At 37.5% G+C, this 19477-nt stretch overlaps 1 protein-coding gene across 1 annotated transcript; it reads right to left on the reverse strand.

Annotated features, from left to right (window-relative positions):
- Positions 1-15037: 15037 nt before the first annotated feature.
- Positions 15038-16012, reverse strand: LOC101420710 (olfactory receptor 2T33-like). Its single transcript, XM_004482376.4, has one exon. The coding sequence runs from the start codon at positions 16010-16012 to the stop codon at positions 15038-15040; it is 975 nt and encodes a 324-aa protein (XP_004482433.4).
- Positions 16013-19477: the final 3465 nt, after the last annotated feature.

Genomic DNA, 19477 nt, shown 5'->3' on the forward strand with positions numbered 1-19477 from the left:
TGGTGGAGAGTAAAATGCTGAGAAAATAATATCAAAATATAATAAAGAGGGTTACCTGTTTAGAATGCTCGGAGGGGAGGGTCTGATGCAGGACGGGCTCCTGGGGAATGTCTAAATGCTCATTCTGCCAGAGTGGGTGACACCATGGGGTAGAATCCCAAGTAGTGAGAGTGGGGGTGGACCCACATCCTGGGGAGGACTAATGCCACCAAATAGAGGGAACTCTATCCCTCGAGAGAAAGGGTGGCTCCCAGGGCATTGGGGCAGATGAGCAAGTTAGGCCCTAAACACTATTCCATCTATCTCTGGAAGTGGCCCCTCAGGAAACGGAGGTTGGCTGTCACTGTGGGCACCAAGGTGGGAGGGAAAATGGACGTTAAATGTGTGGAACCAAAGTAAATGGGGGGCAAGGGAGGAGTTTCTTGAGAGTACACAAGGATGGATATAAAACATGTAATATTACACCATAACATATAGGAGACGACAGACTGATAATGTAAACCATAATGTAAAACATAGGAGAACTAAAAATGTAAAGAACTGTGTATCCTAAAGTATGCACCATAATGTAAGCACAGATATTACCATGTTAGAAAGCTAATATCTCAGACTCTGTACATCACCTTAAGTAAATATGATATGAATAGGGTGTAAGAGTATCGCTGTGGAAGGAAAAAGGTGTTGTGGTGGATGTATGGGAGTGCTGTATATTATATATATGCATTGCTGTGGTCTAGGACTCCTACGAAGAAATGCTGAATAATTAGGGGGGGGGGGGAAAGAAGGATAGGATATGGAATTTTTTCAAGTCAACATTCTTTATCTAAGTTCTTTATCTAACTTTATCCAAGTTCTTTATCTATCCTTTAAACCCATCGCTATATGCCATTCCCTAGTAAGGGACCATGACATTATATTGGGCTCCAAATTTCGGGGAGTTCTGGATCACAGAGTGTTTCAACAATGGCAATGGAGGGATACTGGTATGGGTTACCAATGACAGGTGATATATAGCTGACAGAACATATGTCCAGGGTGCATGGTAATGTTTGGATATACTCATAGTGGCAACAATTAAAAACCCAGCAGGGGGGGTACTGGGTTCCTGGCCAGTGGTGCTCTGTCATGGTCCCTAGGGGAGCAGCGATAGTCTCCCAGGTACAGCGGCGGGGACCGGGAGGGAGTGAGGGTTCAACAGTGAGCCCCTGATGCTAATGACTATGCTTGTGAGCTGATAAACCTAAAATAAGAACAAGGCCTAGAGCAACATTGTGCCTGGGAATTTCCTCCTGTCAGCCTTCATGTTACTCAAATGTGGCCAGTCTAGAAACCAAACTCAGCATGTAAATGCAATGCCTTCCCTCCAGCGTGGGACATGACACCCGGGGATGAGCCTCCCTGGCAACGAGGGACCACTATCAAATACCAACTGATGATGCAACTGGAAAAGGACCTTATATGGAAGGTTCAATGCGGATCAGCAGAATATCCATGTCTACATAAAATAACATGACTTTAAAATGCTGTTTGACCTAAAGTAAGGGGGAAATGGAAAGGAGAAATGAGTTTATATGGCTACGAGTTTCTAAAAAAGAGTCTGGAGGCTGGCAGAAGGATTGCCCTCATGCACAACTGAGCAGAGTCAGAGAGACAGATAAAGCAGATACAACCCCCAGATATTGGTTCCTATGAAGGCTAAAGAGACCCATGAGAGTTATGGTCATGGCCGATGGGGTTTACTACCAGGGCAGATGGCCCCTCTTTGGAAATGGTGTTTATGTATGATGAATCTGGACTCAGATGGGATCTCCCTTCATAAGACTTTCATACTAATCTGCTGGAGGTGCAGTTAACATTGGGGTTTAAGATATAGTTAGGGGATTTGAATCTCTGGACTGATAATGTTATAGCCAGGTCCTGAGCCTCAACAGACTCCAGCACCTACAATCTGATTTATTGGACTTACCACACTCAGCTAAGATGGAGTTGAAGGAGGACAACCACCACACCATGGAGCCTAGAGTGATTACAACTGAAAATGGGAGGATGGCAGCCAGCATCCATGTGGAATCTGAGCCTCCTCTTGACATAGAGGTGCAATGGACACAACCAATCCAATGTCCACATAGAAGAGGTGGCATTGGATTGGGAAAAGTGGACATGGTGGACGATGGGTATGGGGAAGGGCAGGAAGAGATGAGAGGTGGGGGCGTATTTGGGACGTGGAGCTGCCCTGGATGGCGCCTCGGGGGTGATCACCGGACATCGTGGATCATCACAGGGCCCACTGGATGGAATGGAGGAGAGTATGGGCCATGATGTGGACCATTGTCTATGAGGTGCAGAGGTGCCCAAAGATGTACTTACCAAATCCAATGGATGTGTCATGATGATGGGAACGAGTGTTGTTGGGGGGGGAGAGGGGGGGTGGGGGGGTGGGGTTGAATGGGACCTCACATATATATTTTTAATGTAATATTATTACAAAGTCAATAAAAAAAAAAAAAGAAAACTCTGTTGTTAAAATGTTAACTAAGATAAGGAAACTATTCTGGCAGCAACTCTGCAAACCCCCTGCAGTCTACATAACAATGTAGCTGTGGGCTAGTGGGGGCCAATATAGTTAAGCCACTGGAAAGAGAAAAATGTGGCAACATTTGTGTTTTGTTTTGTTTCCATACTGATTCTGATTGGGCTTATTTAACCAAAATAATAAAATTAGTACCAAATTTTTATCAAAGTCTAAAAAGAATTTTCAGTTTTAAATCAATAGTTTTCTCAAAAACTTCAAGTCTCATTATAGTCTTACAGATTATAATAATCCAAAAATGTGTTAATGGTCTGTCTAAACTGCAAAATAAAAACTTAACTACATTTATGCTGATCAAGTTATCTTAATGGATTGCTGATAACTAATAAAAAATGTTTCCAAGCACAAGCTTGCATGTTACAGGCAACATGGATTCCAGAAGAAATCTTAAAAAGTACAATCTAAGATATGATATATAACAGAGGACTTAAAAGCAGCTATAACAAGAAAGTAAGAATTATGAGTCGATTTAAACTATGTTTTTGTTAATGTGTCATAATTGTTTTGTGTTTGTCTGTTCGTTCAATGTCAGTGTATATTGTGATACCTCCAGATGGTAAATATAAATTAATAAAATTTTTAAAAAGAGCTCTATTCAAATGGCCAAAAATTAAATAAGCACTTATATTAATACTTAAGTTTATTATATTAATACATAAGTTTAAATGCTAATAAGATATCTACAATGATAAAAATTGTGAGTTTTGATTAACAAAATTACTATGCCTTTTCATAAAAAATGGTTCTTGTCTAGATTGAAATGAAAAGTTTATTTTTCTTCACAAGATAAAATGAAAGATGTAAAACTTAAATGAATATTAAAGAAGGTTAAAAAAGTTTGTAGGAATCCTGACTGAAATTTAATAAGTTTTTTCTAAAAGGTGTGTTTTGTCCTAAAGTAGGATGGCTAATTTTCATAAACTCTTGGAACCTAAATGCTTGTGGCAAGTTGTAGAAGGTATTCTGGTAACTTTAAGTAAGGGAATGTGTTCTGTGAAGGTAAAATTTGTCTTAAAATAATAAGATTGTAGTCTATATGGTTATAAATAAATAATCTGTATGGTTATAAATAATTATAAGAAGTTTAATGAAACATTGTTTAAATTAAGGTATTTAAATGGCTAATTCCAAAAGGTCTTTATTAAATATATATAAAACTGAATTGATAACGATAATAATAAAAGGTAATTTTATAACAGGAAAACTTGTTGGTAGCTAGTCTTCCCTGCAAACTGGCTTCTAGGGGACTGTTTCTGGTATTACATGCTACTAAATATTTAAAGTGAAGAAAAGTTCATTATTTTAACAAGCTCGTTTAGTGTTGATGGCAATGATATGTTGTAAAAGTTTGCTTGATAACTTCATATGTAGGCTATATGGAATGTGTTTTTATTGTTAAGGAAACAGAAGATGATTTTGTCCTAAGATAAAATATTGATTATTGGAAAGAGTAGAGTGTGGGACCTGAGTAAATACTGAAAGTGCAAAAGGTTAGTGGAAAAGGAATTTTTATGGGTAAAGTTGAATAAGATTTGATGAGTCTATCTATAAAATTTTAAAATCTTTAGTATCAAGTAGAATGCTGATGAAAAGTTAAAAATTTTGTTCTTTCTCAAGGCCTCTCAAATCAATCTGTTTTGGTAAAAGTTTTTATCCTCAAAAATCAGTATACAAAGAAAGTCTGTTTTATCAAAATAGTTCCTTGTGCTTCTTGTGCTCATCATTTCCTCGGTGTTCCAAGAAAAGAAAGTTTTCTCTCTTTTAAAGGAACATAATGTTCAAAACTGCTTTCTCAAAACCAAATCCTGAACAGTAGCCTTTTCTTACAAACTAATTATAAGAGATTTGTTCCTTTACCTTAAAAGAAAAATTAAAGTAATAATTGAGTTCATTTAACATGTTATAAGTTGAATAAAAGGTGTTTTAAAGTGTTATAAAATTAACAAGTTTTTTTTCCTTTAACCCTCTGTTAATTAAAGTTGTGTGAGTAAAAAGTTTCTATAAGTGCTTAAAAGTGTATAAAGCTACCAATATTTCAGCATAATATTAAAGAGAAGTACAATGTGGTTATTTATAGTTTTAATTATAATAAAAGAGTATATGTCACAGAAACAACCTCTTATCATAGATTAAAGTAACAACACTGTAGTATGCAGCAATCCCAAACACTGCTAGTTTATGGCAAGAAGTTAACGTCCAGCTGTTTTGCTATCACTTTGTTTTAAAACTTGCTAAAACTTTCTTTAGTGTCTTCTTAAACAACTCAAGCCAGCTGCATTCCTCTATCTGTAAAAAACCCAACAATAGACTTTTGCAGTGCTTTTCAGGGCTGTGTGCATAGCCCAATCATCTTGTACAGTATTTACTGATAGTAATAGTAATAAAAAAGCAACATACGTTACTTCTCAAAAAGAACAGGTTTGGCAAACTCCTTATTTGTCTGCTCAATGCACAGAGCTTTCAGCCATCATTAAAGTTTTAAAAATGTTTTAAGAGCCCTTGAACATTGTCTCTGACTCTAAATATTTAAGTCTTACTGTCAAGCATATTAAAACAGCTCATATCTTTGCCACTGATAAGTTAAATTTTCACTAACTTGCAACATCTCATCAGGTTAAAACAACATCCTATTTACATTACTCATATACGCTCTCATACCTCTTTGCCTAGTCATATGACAGCAAATAATGCTCAAGCTGATTTATTAGTAGGGTGTTTACAAAGTGCTCGTGATTACCATGCTTTAACTTACACTAATGCTAAAGGCCTAAGAAATAAATATCAAAAGTTAACAAAACTACAGGCACAAGAAATTATTTGCACTTGTCCTACTTGTGGACCACTAGCAGCGGTGCCTTTTCAAGCTGAAACTAATCCCAGAGGCCTAGCTCCTAATCAATTATGGCAGATGGATGTTACTCACATACCATCCTTTGGTAAACTACAATATGTTCATGTTTATATTAACACTCATTCTCATTTTATGTGGGCTACTGCTCAAAGTAGGGAATGGTTTCATCATGTTCATTCACATCTATGGCCTGCTTTTGCTGTAATGGAACACCCCTTGAAAATTAAAACTAATAATGGCCCTTCTTACACTAGTAAGTTTTCTACTTCTTTTTATTCTACATATGCTGTTAAGCATATTACTGGTATTCCTTATAACCCTACAAGTCAAGCCATAGTTAAACGCAGCCATCATACCCTAAAAACTATGCTTTTAAAACAAAAAGGGGGAGATAATGGTATTATAACACCAAAAGATTAATTAGCAAAAGCTTCATTTACTTTATATTTTCTTAATGTTTATAATTCATTAACACCTGCAGAATGTCACTTTGGAAAATGTCAAACATCTACAGTAGACACAGGAAATGAAGATCAACCAATATTCTAGAAAGATATTTTAAGCAATGAATGGGAAAAAAGGCAGGATTAAAGTACGGGGGTGAGGCTATGCTCTTATCATTTCAGAAAATGGAGAACAAATTAGTTACCTGTGAAAAGGATTAAACCCCAGAATGAAGAGATGGGGTTTTCTACAACTTCTGATGATGGTAATCGTAAGTAATAAGGAAGCTGCCGGTAATTACACTTATTGGGGCTATATACCTAATCCCCCATTACTTAAGAGTGTTAACCTAGAAAGATCCATTCTTTCATATGTATCTAAATTAAACCCATATATTCCCTGAACCAATTAATAATCGATTGCCAATTAAACCCTATGAAGAAAGACAAAGAATCGATAACCTCATATTACCATTTGATTATCAACCCTTATGCATTGGTAACCATATTTCCTGTATGTATGCTAAAAATCAGGCCATAATTATCTTCAAAAATAATAATACTCAGTTTATTGTAACTTTGTTTCCCTCTTACAATTTAATCATAACCAAAAATCCTACTTATAATTGTCGGAAAATTAACTATAACCCCAAAATGCTCTATTCTATAAAAATAAGGCCTTGCCTCCTAGTAGCCACTACCCCGCAACTAACATATTATGGAGAAGGCAAACAAAAAATTTTACTATCCCCATCTGTGTCAAAGAGAGCTGCCTTCCTCCCTATATTGGTAGGAATTAGCCTCACAGCTTCAGTTGCTGCAGCCGCCACAGCAGGTGGCACCCCCAGTCATGACCTGGCTTGTGCCTTTAATCAGCCCCTTTATCATAATCATTATGATCTGTGCTTTTGCATCCTATCTTCTTAAGTTCTTACAGAAATGCATGGAAGCTATATCAGCCTACGTCGAGTACATCACACACATGCGCCAATACCAACCGATCACAACCAAAGAGCCCGCCACTTTTTAACCTCTCTTAAACTTCTCTCTCGTTATCTCAACCCCCATGGTCGCTTTTGGCCCTCCGGTCTCTAGGCCGCTCCACTTCCCCCATTTTTGCTGTGCACTGTTGGCCACCAGTGTGAGTCACTGTGCCTGCCTCACTATTACAGGCGGCTTATCAAACTCTCACACCCTGAGGAGCTGAACTGGATAGCCAATGACGGGCAACTGGGCATGAACGGTTGAAAGGCACAGCCACCTAAGACAGAGACATGGCCTTTTGCTGCCGTTGCATTCTCAATGACGGGTAGGCCAACCGTTTGCACGCTCCGACCTAAGACAGGCACAGTTCCCCCAGGTTCCAAACAGTGGCCACAAAATATAAGAGAAAAGGGTGGCCTGTGGGGAACCATGGTAATGGACCACAGGGGATCTCAGCGAGCATGTGGGAGGCAAACTGCCCACCTTATTAATGGAGAGACCATGCCTGTCAACATGGCGACCGCCCCACTCTTCTTTCTCTTCCTTGTTCTTCTTCCACTATAATCTCCCGGGGAAAAAGCCTCGCGCCTGCGCTGTACTACTCCAGGGCCACAATCGGCGCAAAGATGAATAACCTATGACAAGCAGCCTAGGAACTTTTTATCGCCTTTTATGGAAACTTGCCTTTCACGCCAATCACACCCTGCCATGTATTCTACCCTCAGTATAAAGTCTGATGCTCAACTCTCAATAAATGAGACTTGATCAGAATCTTGTCTTGTCTCCATTCTTCTCGTCTCTTGTCCCCCCAATTCCCACTCCCTTTTTCAGATCTTGGTTCTATTGGCCCATGGGATGGGTCACTCATATACACCCCCCCCCTCTCACCCCACTCCTCCCACATAAACATCCTCTTTCATCATTGTGGGACATTCATTGAATTTGGTGAATACATTTTGGAACCCTGTTACACCACAAGGATAGTGGTTTACATTGTAGTTTACACTCTCCCCCAGTCCACCCAGTGAGTGGGCCATGGCAGGACATACATTGTCCAGCATTTGTCACTACAGTACCACCCAGGACAACTCCAAGTCCTGAAAATGCCCCCACACCATATATCTTCTTCCCTTTCCCTACCCTCAGGAGTTCCATGGCCACTTTTGCCAATCAATTCTACAACTTCTTCCATTAATAATCACAGTACTCCCATAGTAGAAAATCAGTAAGTCCACTCTTATCCATACTCTATGCCTCCATCCTGTGGACCCTGGGATGGTTATGTCCAGTCCCCCTCTATATCAAAATGTGCATTAGATTGCACATGGATGATGGATTCCATTCCCCTGCTTGCAGTTGTAGGCATACTTGGATCCCTGGTTTGGTAGTTGATCTTCTTCCCCTCCCTGGTAGCTGGCTGGGGTAAGTCCAATAAACCAGAGGGTAGGAGTTGCAAGTTTGCTGAGGCTCAGGGCCTAGCTGTCACATGGACAGTCCAGAAATATAGGTCTCCTGAGTATACACCAGCCCCAGTGCCAACCACAGGTCGAGTAAAAGTAACAGAAGAGGCGTATGTAGAAAGGTTACTTCTGGGTCCAACTCCATCACACTTAGGAACACAAACTCCAAAGTAGGACCAACTGACATGGCACTGAACTCCAGAGCCAACTGCCATGACCATAGAACCTGTGGGTCTCTGTAGTCCTCAGGAGAACCAGAACCTGGGCTTTTGTCTACTTTGGCTGTCTCTGGCACCCTCAGCTCATGCTTCTGATGATCTCCCAACTCTTTTTTGGAGACTCATAGCCATATAAACTCATTTGTCTTTTCCATTTCCCCCTTTTATCCAAAATCAAAAAGCAGTTTTTAACACCTGATATTACAAGTAGGCTGAGATATTCTGCTGGTATGAATTGACCCTTTTATTCAATGTCTTTTTCTAGTTACATCATCAGCTGGTTCTTGGTAGTAATCCCTCGGCACCAGGGAAGCTCCTCCCTGGGAGTCATGTCAGACTCTAACTGCTAGTCTGATTTCTAAAGCATCTCCTTTCATCTGCTGTCCTCCACACCTAAAATTACATAGGTGAATATCCTTGTAAACATATAGACAATGGAAAGGTAAGTGTTAGTCTGTGCAGAATTGGTTAAAAGATTGTTTGTAAACCTTTGGAAATGAATGGAAATGGTGAGAGCACATCATGGTGTTTGTGACTAGCAGAGCTATTATAAGGGTATAACAGTGGCTGAAGGGAAAGTCTATGGGTATGTATATTACTTTAAGGAAATTTTAAAAAAATGTAACATGGTAATAGTGAAACCTTATGTGAAATGTCAATATGCTTTGTGGTGCCTTATATTGTTGCTGTGGACTTGGAGTACATGCATTAATATCCTAACCACTTAGATATTGTGGAAGACTTAATGGGTATAATATATGGCAGAAAGAACATTGGGGTATAGTATAGTGTAAATGAAGTCTTTCTGTGAACCAGAGGCCCTGGAGTGAGGATGGGTTGGTCTGGCCAACTACCTGATCCTCATAAACAGTGTTGAATGCAACCATCAAAGGAATATCTGCAATAATAATCAGAAGATCTGGTAATTGTTAACTACTAACCCTTGAGTCCCACTGTTCATAACCTTATAAAAGCTGACCTTGTCTGTTGAGTGGCATGAGGCATGGTACAGAGCAAGATGCAGAGCACCCCCAGGCTGGCTGCCATTGGGTTTTGTAAGTGATAAGGGCAGAGCTTCCCCTGGCCTGCCACCACTGCATCCTGTAAGTAGGTTGAGCACCCCACCCTGCCAACACCTGGTTCTGTGTATGAGTAAGTATAAAGGGCATGACCATTGCTGGGCTCCCATGTGGTTTTCCTGCAATATGAAATTATTTGTTTGGGTTTGACCACCTGCTTTACAAATAGCATAGATAGCAAGCCAGGATCTCTACTTGCATTACAGAAACACATTAAAAATTTTTCAGCATCACTAGCAATTAGGATAATACAAATCAAAACTACAATGAAATATCATTTCACACTAATGAGACTGACCACTATAAAACGTAAGAAAACTGAATGTTGGAGAGGATGTGGAGAGAGAGCAATGCTTATTCACTCTTGGTGGGAATGTGGACAGTACAGCCACTGTGGAGAACAGTTTGCCAGTTCCTAAGGAAGTTGAATATAGACTTGTCATTGCACCTGGCAATGCCATTACTAAGTATATACCCAGAAGAACTGAGACTAGAGACATGAACAGACATTTGCACACCCATGTTCATAGCAGCAACATTCATGATTGCTAAAAGCTGGAAACAAAGCAGATGTCCATCAACTGACGAACGGATAGACAAACTCTGGTGCATACACACAATAGAATATTATGCAGCAGTAAGAAGAAATGAACTCATGAAGCATATGGCAATGTGGATGAAACTGGAGGATATTTTGTTGAGTGAACCAAGCCAGGCACAAAAGGATAAATACTGCATGATTGCCCTGCATGAACAAAATATATTGTGTAAATTCATGGAGCTAATAATTAGAATATAGGCCACCAGAAAATAGGAGGGCAGGGAATGAAAGTTGAGGGTTAATCTGTGCAGGATGGGTAAAAATGTCTTTAAATCTTTGGAAATGAATATAAATGGTGAAAGCATATCACGCTGTTTGTAATTAGCACTGCTATTGTATGGTATGACTGATGTTGAAATGCAAAGTCTCAAGTATATTCTTATAAGGAAAGCTAAAATCTATGACATGGGACTTCCTAAGATAGTAAAACCTCAAGTAAAACACAGATGTGGGTGATATTGCATATATAAAAATGTTCATAAAAATATAAGTAGAAATACATACTAGAGAGAAGGAAAAAAGTAGCAGCTATTTATGGCAGGGGGAGCATTGAGAGATTTGGAGATGAGTGTTGATTGTTTTTTGTTTATTATTGGAATAATGAAAGTGCTCTAAGAATGATTGAAGTGATGAATGCAGAAATTTGTGATTCAAACAAATACGATTGATTGTACACTTTGGATAGATTTAAGCTTTATTAAAATAACTCCATGAAATTAACTTGCTAAAAATTAAAAATATATATAAAAAGAAGGGAAAATGTAAGGGGGCTCAGAACAAATATGTATATATATGATATGTATATATATATAATATATATAAAAGACTAGCAATACCATGTATAGACAAGGATGTATGTTCTCAATGTTTTACGATGAATTTTAAATTTGGGTCTGGGTGGAAGTCAACTGCAAACTAAGGGAAAACTGAGACCATAATGCATGAGAAAAGATAGTTTACTTACATGTCCCCAGGTGACAGTGATATCATGAGGGGTAAATGGAAAGTACAATTGGCTAAGGTAGCTAAACCAGCATGTGGGAAGCACACAGGCAAACCAAGAGACTTTTGGTCATGTGCCTTTATGTTCAATGGGAGCAGGTTAGTAGATTCCCTGCATGAGTGAAGGATTGGTTAGTACAAAGCAAATAAACAGAAAAAGGAAAGGGGGCTGAGGGTCTAGGGCTATTGGGGATGATTATCTTATAATTTGATACCATTGCCGATTTTGTGTAAGGTACATGGGGCGGTGTGTATGGTGGCCACTGATTGTGGGTTTGGGCTCTAGAGAAGTTTATACCCAGGGTCCTAAAAGCCACCAGGCCAAAGGTTAGTGGTGAGGAAAGTGGCATAGCAAAAGTAAGAAGGCAGGAGAAGTAGCACACAAAACATTGCTGTATAGTTACAGTAATGTGGAACAACTGACACTCTAATACTTTGTCAATGGAGTATAAATTGGCAAAAAATCTTGGGAAAAAGTTAGGGTGTATGTACTAAAATAGGTAGTGAAGTGTAGCACAATTATAATTTATGTAGCAATAAGTCCAATCAAGTTTATTTACCAAGCAGCAGTAAAGGTTAATCCGTGAAATGATAGATAAAAATATGTTCACTGCTGTTTAATTCACAACAGACCCCAACTGGCAAAATCCAAATGTCCATCAAGAGGAGATTGGATTCATAACATAAAGTATAGTAATACTATGAGATACAGCATGGTATTAAAAAGGAAAAAAGGAAATATGCAATAGTATATATGCATCTCCAAAATATAACCTTTATGTAAAGAAACCAGAAGTGAAGACTGCATATTGTATGATTAATTTTACAGGAACTTCAGAGTTGAACAAAACCATGATTAAATAGGTTTGAATAGTAATCACCTTTCTGGAAGTGATTAGGAGAGAGCACAAGAATGATATCAAGGTGCTAGAAATATCCTATATCGTGACTTTGGCTGTAGTATATGGATATCTACATATGTAAATATTCTTCAAGCTGTATATTCAAGATTTGTATGGACTGTATTAACCCAATACAGTATTAACAATAAGTTAATTATACCTCAAAGACTAATAAATTCAATACTATATTGAAACAGTTTTTCTCTAATGTTTCTCTATGGTTCTACCTCTTTAAAATTTGGAGAGACATGATAAACATAATCAGTAATACATTTTGAAGAGTTTTCTTAAGGATCTAAAAGGGTAAAATCCCTAATCAACCAAAAAATACAAAATTTGATATATATATATATTTATACATTTTATATCTATATACATTCCAAGACTATTTTAAATTATATTTTTCGTACTGATTTCATATTTGCTTTCAACTACAATTAGTTCATTGATTTATAGTATAATTTATCTAAAAGTTAACATTATTTTTACTCTTATTTGGACATTTTTTCTAAAGAAATAATTATTAGTTAACTTCTATTGTAGTAGCATATATACAACTCAAAATATCCCAAGTTAACTAATTCAAGTGAACACTTCATTGGTATTAATTACATCCACAATATTATGCTGCTTCACCAACATCCATTACTGAAAATTTTTCATCACCTTAATCAAGCTCTGTACCTATTAAGCAATAATTCACCCTTACCCTTTGTCCCTTTTGGCCAAGTTTTTCGTCAATATTTTACATTTGCTTGGAGAAAATTTTCATTCTGCATTTGTTTGTTTCTTTCAGTTTCCTCTTACAGTTATATCAATTAGAACAGGCTCATTAATTGTATTTTCAAAGTATTTTATCTTTATCAAAACTTTTGGGATTAACATAATTTTCTGACAGATATGTTCTGAAATCTGAAATCAACTTTGCTGATGGTGTATGGAATTGATACAAGTAATGCAGTTTCCATAAATAACTGTGCCTATTTCAAACACTTTCAGAGAAGATTATTTAAATTTGCATAATTGACAGAATTTTAGCAATTCTATACCTTTTTTCACCTTAATAATGAGTGAGGAGAATAAAAACCAAGGTCAACAATCTCTTCATCTGGAACAGATTACCAATGCCTCCTGTCATCCTTTATTCCTCCCTGGAGGAGAAATAAAGGATCTAAATATTCTGGAATAATTGTATTGATTGATGTCCTAAATTGGTACTTTGAACTCCAGATGAAGCAAGAAATTTCTAGACTTACTCTAAATTATTTCCTTCTTGAAAATGAGGTGGAACTAATATGGCATTTTCTCATTCATTGTTGAAGATATGAATTCCTTGCAAACCCTCAGTTATGACGCCCACTTTTTTAGAAAAGTTTATTTCTTACATTTGTTCTACCCTACAATAAATCTAGACTCTATTATAAAATTCTCCAAGCCAATTTATTATCCAGTGTCTCACTGTAATTTGGCTTGGATCTTGGATGAGCACAAGAAACTTTCTACCATCTCTGCGGATGGTTCCTGCCATCATATATTACAAAAAAAGTCTTCTTCCCTTTTTTTTTTCAGAAACCCAACACTTACCAGTTCGCAGTTATTTTACATGAGAAATATCCCTAATTATCTACAAATTTGGAGAAATACAGTTATCTCTATACAGTAAAGAAATTCATGATTGAGTCCTTTCAGCTTTGCTAAGTCATTATTCTCAGATGATCTATTAAGACTCAGCATGAATCTGAGTATCAGAGTTCTTATGCATATATCTAAGTTCTGTTATTAGTCACCATATCTTCATGGACAGAGTCAGTTCCAAGAAAGAAATAGAATTTTGTTGCTATTTGGAACAATTGGCTTTTAAAATTATAACTAGGGCCTGTGAAAAGACATAAATGAAGGTTATATTAATTAAAAGTCTTACCCTCAAGCATCAGGCAAAGACAGACTGGAAGAAAATACATTAAATTATAAATTACACAATATAAGATATATATTGCATATGTGCATTTTCTGCTTATTACCGTATATTTTAAATTTTAGCTAAAAAATCTAGAGCAATTATTTAGTACTGAGCAAAAAGAATGCTCAAAAATGATATTGCTCAGTACTATTTTATCTTAGTAAACAAATTTCTCATTTACTTATGCATGAATTTAACTTATCTTCCTTAATAAAGGATTCATAATTCTTATAATGAAGATGGCTGGCAGTTATTTAAAGCATTCTAATAGTTTATAATTTAAAATAATTAAATTTTAAATCTCAATTTTGATGCATTAATTCATTTATTCATCAAGCTTTATGTTGCTTTTCTTTAATCCCTGCTATAATATGATTTTGTGATACACAGATTTTTAAGATAATTTCAAATGTCCACTTGGTAATGAATTTTTTTTTTAAAGATTTATTTATTTTACTTATTTCTCTCTCATCCCCCCTCCCCCCCTGCCAGGCCCGTTGTCTGTTCTCTGACTATTTGCCGTGTGTTCTTCATTGTCTGCTTCTGTTGCTGTCAGCGGCATGGGAATCTGTTTCTTTTTGTTGTGTCATCTTTCTGTGTCTGGGCGTGCTGCACCATTCCTGGGCAGGCTGCACTTTCTTTCACAATGGGCGGCTCTCCATACAGGGCACACTCCTTGCACGTGGGGCTCCTCTACACAAGGACACCCCTGCATGGCAGGGCACTCCTTGCGTGCATCAGTACTGCACATGGGCCAGCTCCATACCGGTCAAGGAGGCCCTGGGTTTGAACCGTGGACCCCTCATGTGGTAGATGGATGCCCTAACCACTGGGCCAAGTCCACTGCTTTGTAATGAAATCTAAGCAACTGAACTAAAAAATAAGTTTTACCATCTTAAAATAAGAAAATAGTTACAAAATGTATAAAATATTAATAACTTAAGCACTTACGTATATTTTACATTGAGTAACTTTGAACTGTGGGACTGAGGTTTTAAGTCAGCCCATTTCCCCACCCATTTCCTCAAGGCTCCCTTCACCTCATTGTTTCTCAGACTATAGATGAGGGGGTTCAGAGCAGGGGTGACAATAGTATAAAAAGCAGACACAATCTTGTCATGGTTAGCTGACCTGTAAGATTTGGGTCTCATGTAAATAAAAATAGCAGCTCCATAAAACAGTCCCACCACAGCCAAATGTGATGAGCAGGTGGTAAAAGCCTTTTGGCGGGCTTCTGTGGACCGCATGTGGAGAACAGCAGCTAGGATTAGACTATAGGATGTCAGGATGAGGGAAAAGGGGACCAGGAGCATTAACACGCAGCAGATATACATGAAATTTTCGAAGACTGAAGTGTCAGCACAAGCCAAGCGCACCAGCATAGGGGCCTCGCAGAAGAAATGATTGATCTCATGTGCACTGCAATATGGGAAGCTCAGCGTAGCAGCCGCCTGCATGAGCCCATCAGCTGCTCCCAGGAACCAGGACCCTGCAGTCATTCTCAAGCATAATTGCCAGCTCATGAGGACGGGATATCGCAGAGGGTGACAAACAGCCACATAGCGGTCATAGGACATGGCTGCCAGGAGGAAACTCTCTCCACCACCCAGAGTGAGAGAGACAAAGATCTGTAAACCGCACCCAGCAGGGGAGATAGATTTTTTGCCAGTCAGAAATCCAGCAGCCATTTTGGGCACAATGGTGCATACCAGCATCATGTCCATGAGGGAAAGTTGGCTCAGTAGAAAGTACATGGGTGTGTGAAGCTTATGGTCCCGGTGGATGAGGAGAATCATGAGGGCATTGCCCAGCAGGGAAGATATCGTTATTGTCAGCACCCCTGTAAAGAGAAAGAGATGGACTCTTGTGTATCTAAAGAGTCCTAGGAGTAGGAAATCTGAGGTGGTGTTTCTCTTCTCCATCATTTCCATTAGAGTTCACTGCAAATGGAGACATATATAAGGAAAAAGGTTTTCATCATTCTAATAATCTTAGGTTGACAGTATGTATAACTTTTTGGAAATGTACTGGATTTGGGATCCACATCTGGATTCAAATAACTAACTCCCCACTTAAGATAGTCCAACTGGTTCTCTTTTTCACTCCTCCATAGTGATACATTTTAAATGTTTTGGTTGAAGGTAAAAACATTGATAAAGAATAGAAAAAGCTATGTTATACAGTCCCTAGAGCATTCTTTAACTTATGTTCAATGAAATATTACGTTCACAGACTACTTTCAGGCACAATCACATTTTTTTCTTTTTTTTTTAATGTTACGTTAAAAAAATATGAGGTACCCATATATGCCCCACCCCTCTCACCCCACTTCTCCCACATTAACAACCTCTTTCATCATCGTGGCACATTCATTGTATTTTGAAATATATTTTTTAATACATTTTGGAGCACTGCTGTACCACATGGATAGTGGTTTACATTATAGTGTACACTCTTCCCCAGTCCACCCAGTGGGTCCAGCATCTGTCCATGCAGTACCACCCAGGACAACTCCAAGTCCTGAAAATGCCCCCTATTTCCTCTTCCTTCTCCTTACCTTCAGCAGCCTCTGCGGCCACTTATAAGTTTATATGGCTATGAGTCTCCAAAAAAGAATCAGGAGTTCATCAGAGGGATAGTGCTTACATACACCTCAGCAGGGTCCTAGAGACAGCCAAAGTAGATACAACCCCAGGTACTGGTCCTGCTGAGGGCTACAGAGACCCACAGGTTCTATGGTTATGGCGGATGGCTCTGGAGTTCAGTGCCATGTCAGTTGGTCCTACTTTGGATTTTGTGTTCCTGAATGTGATGGAGTTGGACTCAGATATGACCTTTCTACACATGCCTCTGTTACTTTTACTAGATCTGTGGTTGGCACTGGGGCTGGTGTCTACTCAGGAGACCTATATCTCTGGACTGCTCATGTGACAGCTAGGCCCTGAGCCTCAGCAGACTTGCAACTCCTACCCTCTGATTTGTTGGACTTACCCCGGCCAGCTAACAGGGAGGTGAAGAAGGTCAATCACCACACCAGGGAGCCAAGAGTGTTTACAACTGCAAGCAGGAGAAATACATCCATCATCCATATGGAATCTAAGCTCCCTCTTGATCTAGCAGGGGACTGGACATAACCATTCCAGGGTCCACAGGATGGAGGAATAGAGTATGGATTAGAGTGGATTTACAGTTAGTCTACTATGGAACTATTGTGATTAGTAATGGAAGAAATTACATTGATGCAGAGAAAGTGGCCATAATCACATTTGTAAATGAGGAGTTTGAGTTATACTCACTATAATGTATTACCATCAATTGTATTCATTTCCATACTTTTACAGTAAACCTTATTAAAATTCTACATACATTATTCATCAGTTTCATTCTCAACCCACATTCTAACTCCTAGTAACCTAAACTCTAGCTTTTACTTGCAGGGTTTCATCATCATATAGGGCTCATATTAGTTAGAACATACTATATTTGTCCTTTTGTGACTAACTTTACATTCTCTCATGAACTATAGCAAGTGCATAACAGTAAGTAATACAGGATGTTAGTAACTTTGTTGGTTAGGGAAAAATACATCAAATGTAAAATATTACCTATAGCCAGTCAAATATTTTTATGAAGCTCTTTCATAGTTTTTAACAAATATTTCACAACAATGCATAGTGTTAGGGATGGGGTCATGAATGAGAGTTCTGTATGGAGATGTGCATGTTTGTTTTGTAATTTCACAGCTTTTACTTTACGTTTATTGTTTATGTATGTTAATGTATGAATGATAAACTTAAATAAACATTTATAAAATAGAAAATGTGTAAAATACTAAATAAATTATTCCTTTTAATATGTTAATGGAATTTGTATTATTATTATTACATTGTACTTTTGTTATGTGTATTGGAATAGAAAATATCCACTTGAGAATAGAAATACTCAATTTAGCATCCTGTCATTTACATTTGCTTGAGTTACATGTAATTTATAATCAACATTTTGAAATATAATTTATATATTATATTATAAATATAATAAATATATTTATTTTTAGATAAAGAAGAAGTTGCAGTTGTTATATTGTGGGTTACAGACCAAAGTATGGAATAAAGAATAAACAAAATCTCAAAGAAAAAAACAAAATCTCACCTCTGAAGAAACAAAATCTCCCTTCTAAAGAAAAAATTATAATAAGCAAAGTACTCTATAAAATATTCTTCCTTTAATTGAATAACTGTTCTAATTCACATGATTTTAAAAATTCAAGCATTTCACTTCATCACTCCCTGCTTTGGTATCTGACCGTCATGCTTGGAATAAAATGCAAGTTCTTTCCTTAGCCTATTAGGGCTTAAGAGATGGCCGTTTTCACTCACAAAATTTACTGCCTTGGGGACTAACAGGAACATGGTCTAACATAAAAGTCTAAGCAAGAAGGGAATTATGATGGTGATGGATTTGTAGGAAGAATGCAATAATTGTAATAATGAGTAAGGTGATTAAAAGTACTAAAATAATTTAAAATGACAATTTTCATGTAGCTTAAGTATTTATCATTGGAAAAGTATCAAATAGATTTGGAAATAAAAAAACAATAAACTAATTTTTCAAAAATACCAACTTAAGTATTTTATGTCTTTTGGAGATAGATTTTAGTGTTTAACAAAATGGATCCACTCCTTTAGGATACTCAGTTGAAATGATGGAGTGCTCAGAAATAAGCATAACTTCATTTCAAATTTTTTGCAGATTGAAAGCTGTTTTACACTGAAAATGAGAAGGATTTATCACTGTTTACCATGTTTTAAGACTCCACACTAAGCATAAAATTTTAAACTCATAAAGAACAGATGAATGTGTAGCAATACTGAGCCAAACCTTCTCTTCCATGCACAGGAAAATACATGAATCCACTGCTTTTGTTCATGTAGAGGATTATAGATCACTTTATTATTTTTTTGTTCATAATGATTTCAGCCCAATATTGAGACCTCTCAACCTGTTGCCTAATTTTTTTTCTGATCATTGATTACAGCAGAGGCAGAGCTGGTGATGGTATTTTATTCTTTTGGGTTTGATCTTGAAAATATATTGATGAAATCAAAATAAAGTTACCGATAAGGCCCACTTCCTGCAGAGTGATGGGACACAAATGGCTCATTAAAATGCTATATAAAAGGACATTGTAACTCCTGCCATAATTCATTGAATGGACTGGGAGAGAGTATAAACTACAACATAAACTATAACCCATGCTGTGTAGCAGTGTACCAAAATGTATCAAATGCAATGAATATACCACACTAATGAAAGAAGTTTTTGATGTGGGAGGAGTGGGGGATGTGGGGAGTGGGGTATGTGGGAACCCCTTATATTTTTTAATG

The sequence above is a fragment of the Dasypus novemcinctus genome, chromosome 16 (assembly GCF_030445035.2).
Source record: "Dasypus novemcinctus isolate mDasNov1 chromosome 16, mDasNov1.1.hap2, whole genome shotgun sequence".
NCBI lineage: Eukaryota > Metazoa > Chordata > Mammalia > Cingulata > Dasypodidae > Dasypus > Dasypus novemcinctus.

What these genes read in the sequence shown, in the direction of transcription:
- LOC101420710 (XM_004482376.4), bottom strand. Translation starts at nt 16,012, where the DNA reads ATGGAGAAGAGAAACACCACCTCAGATTTCCTACTCCTAGGACTCTTT.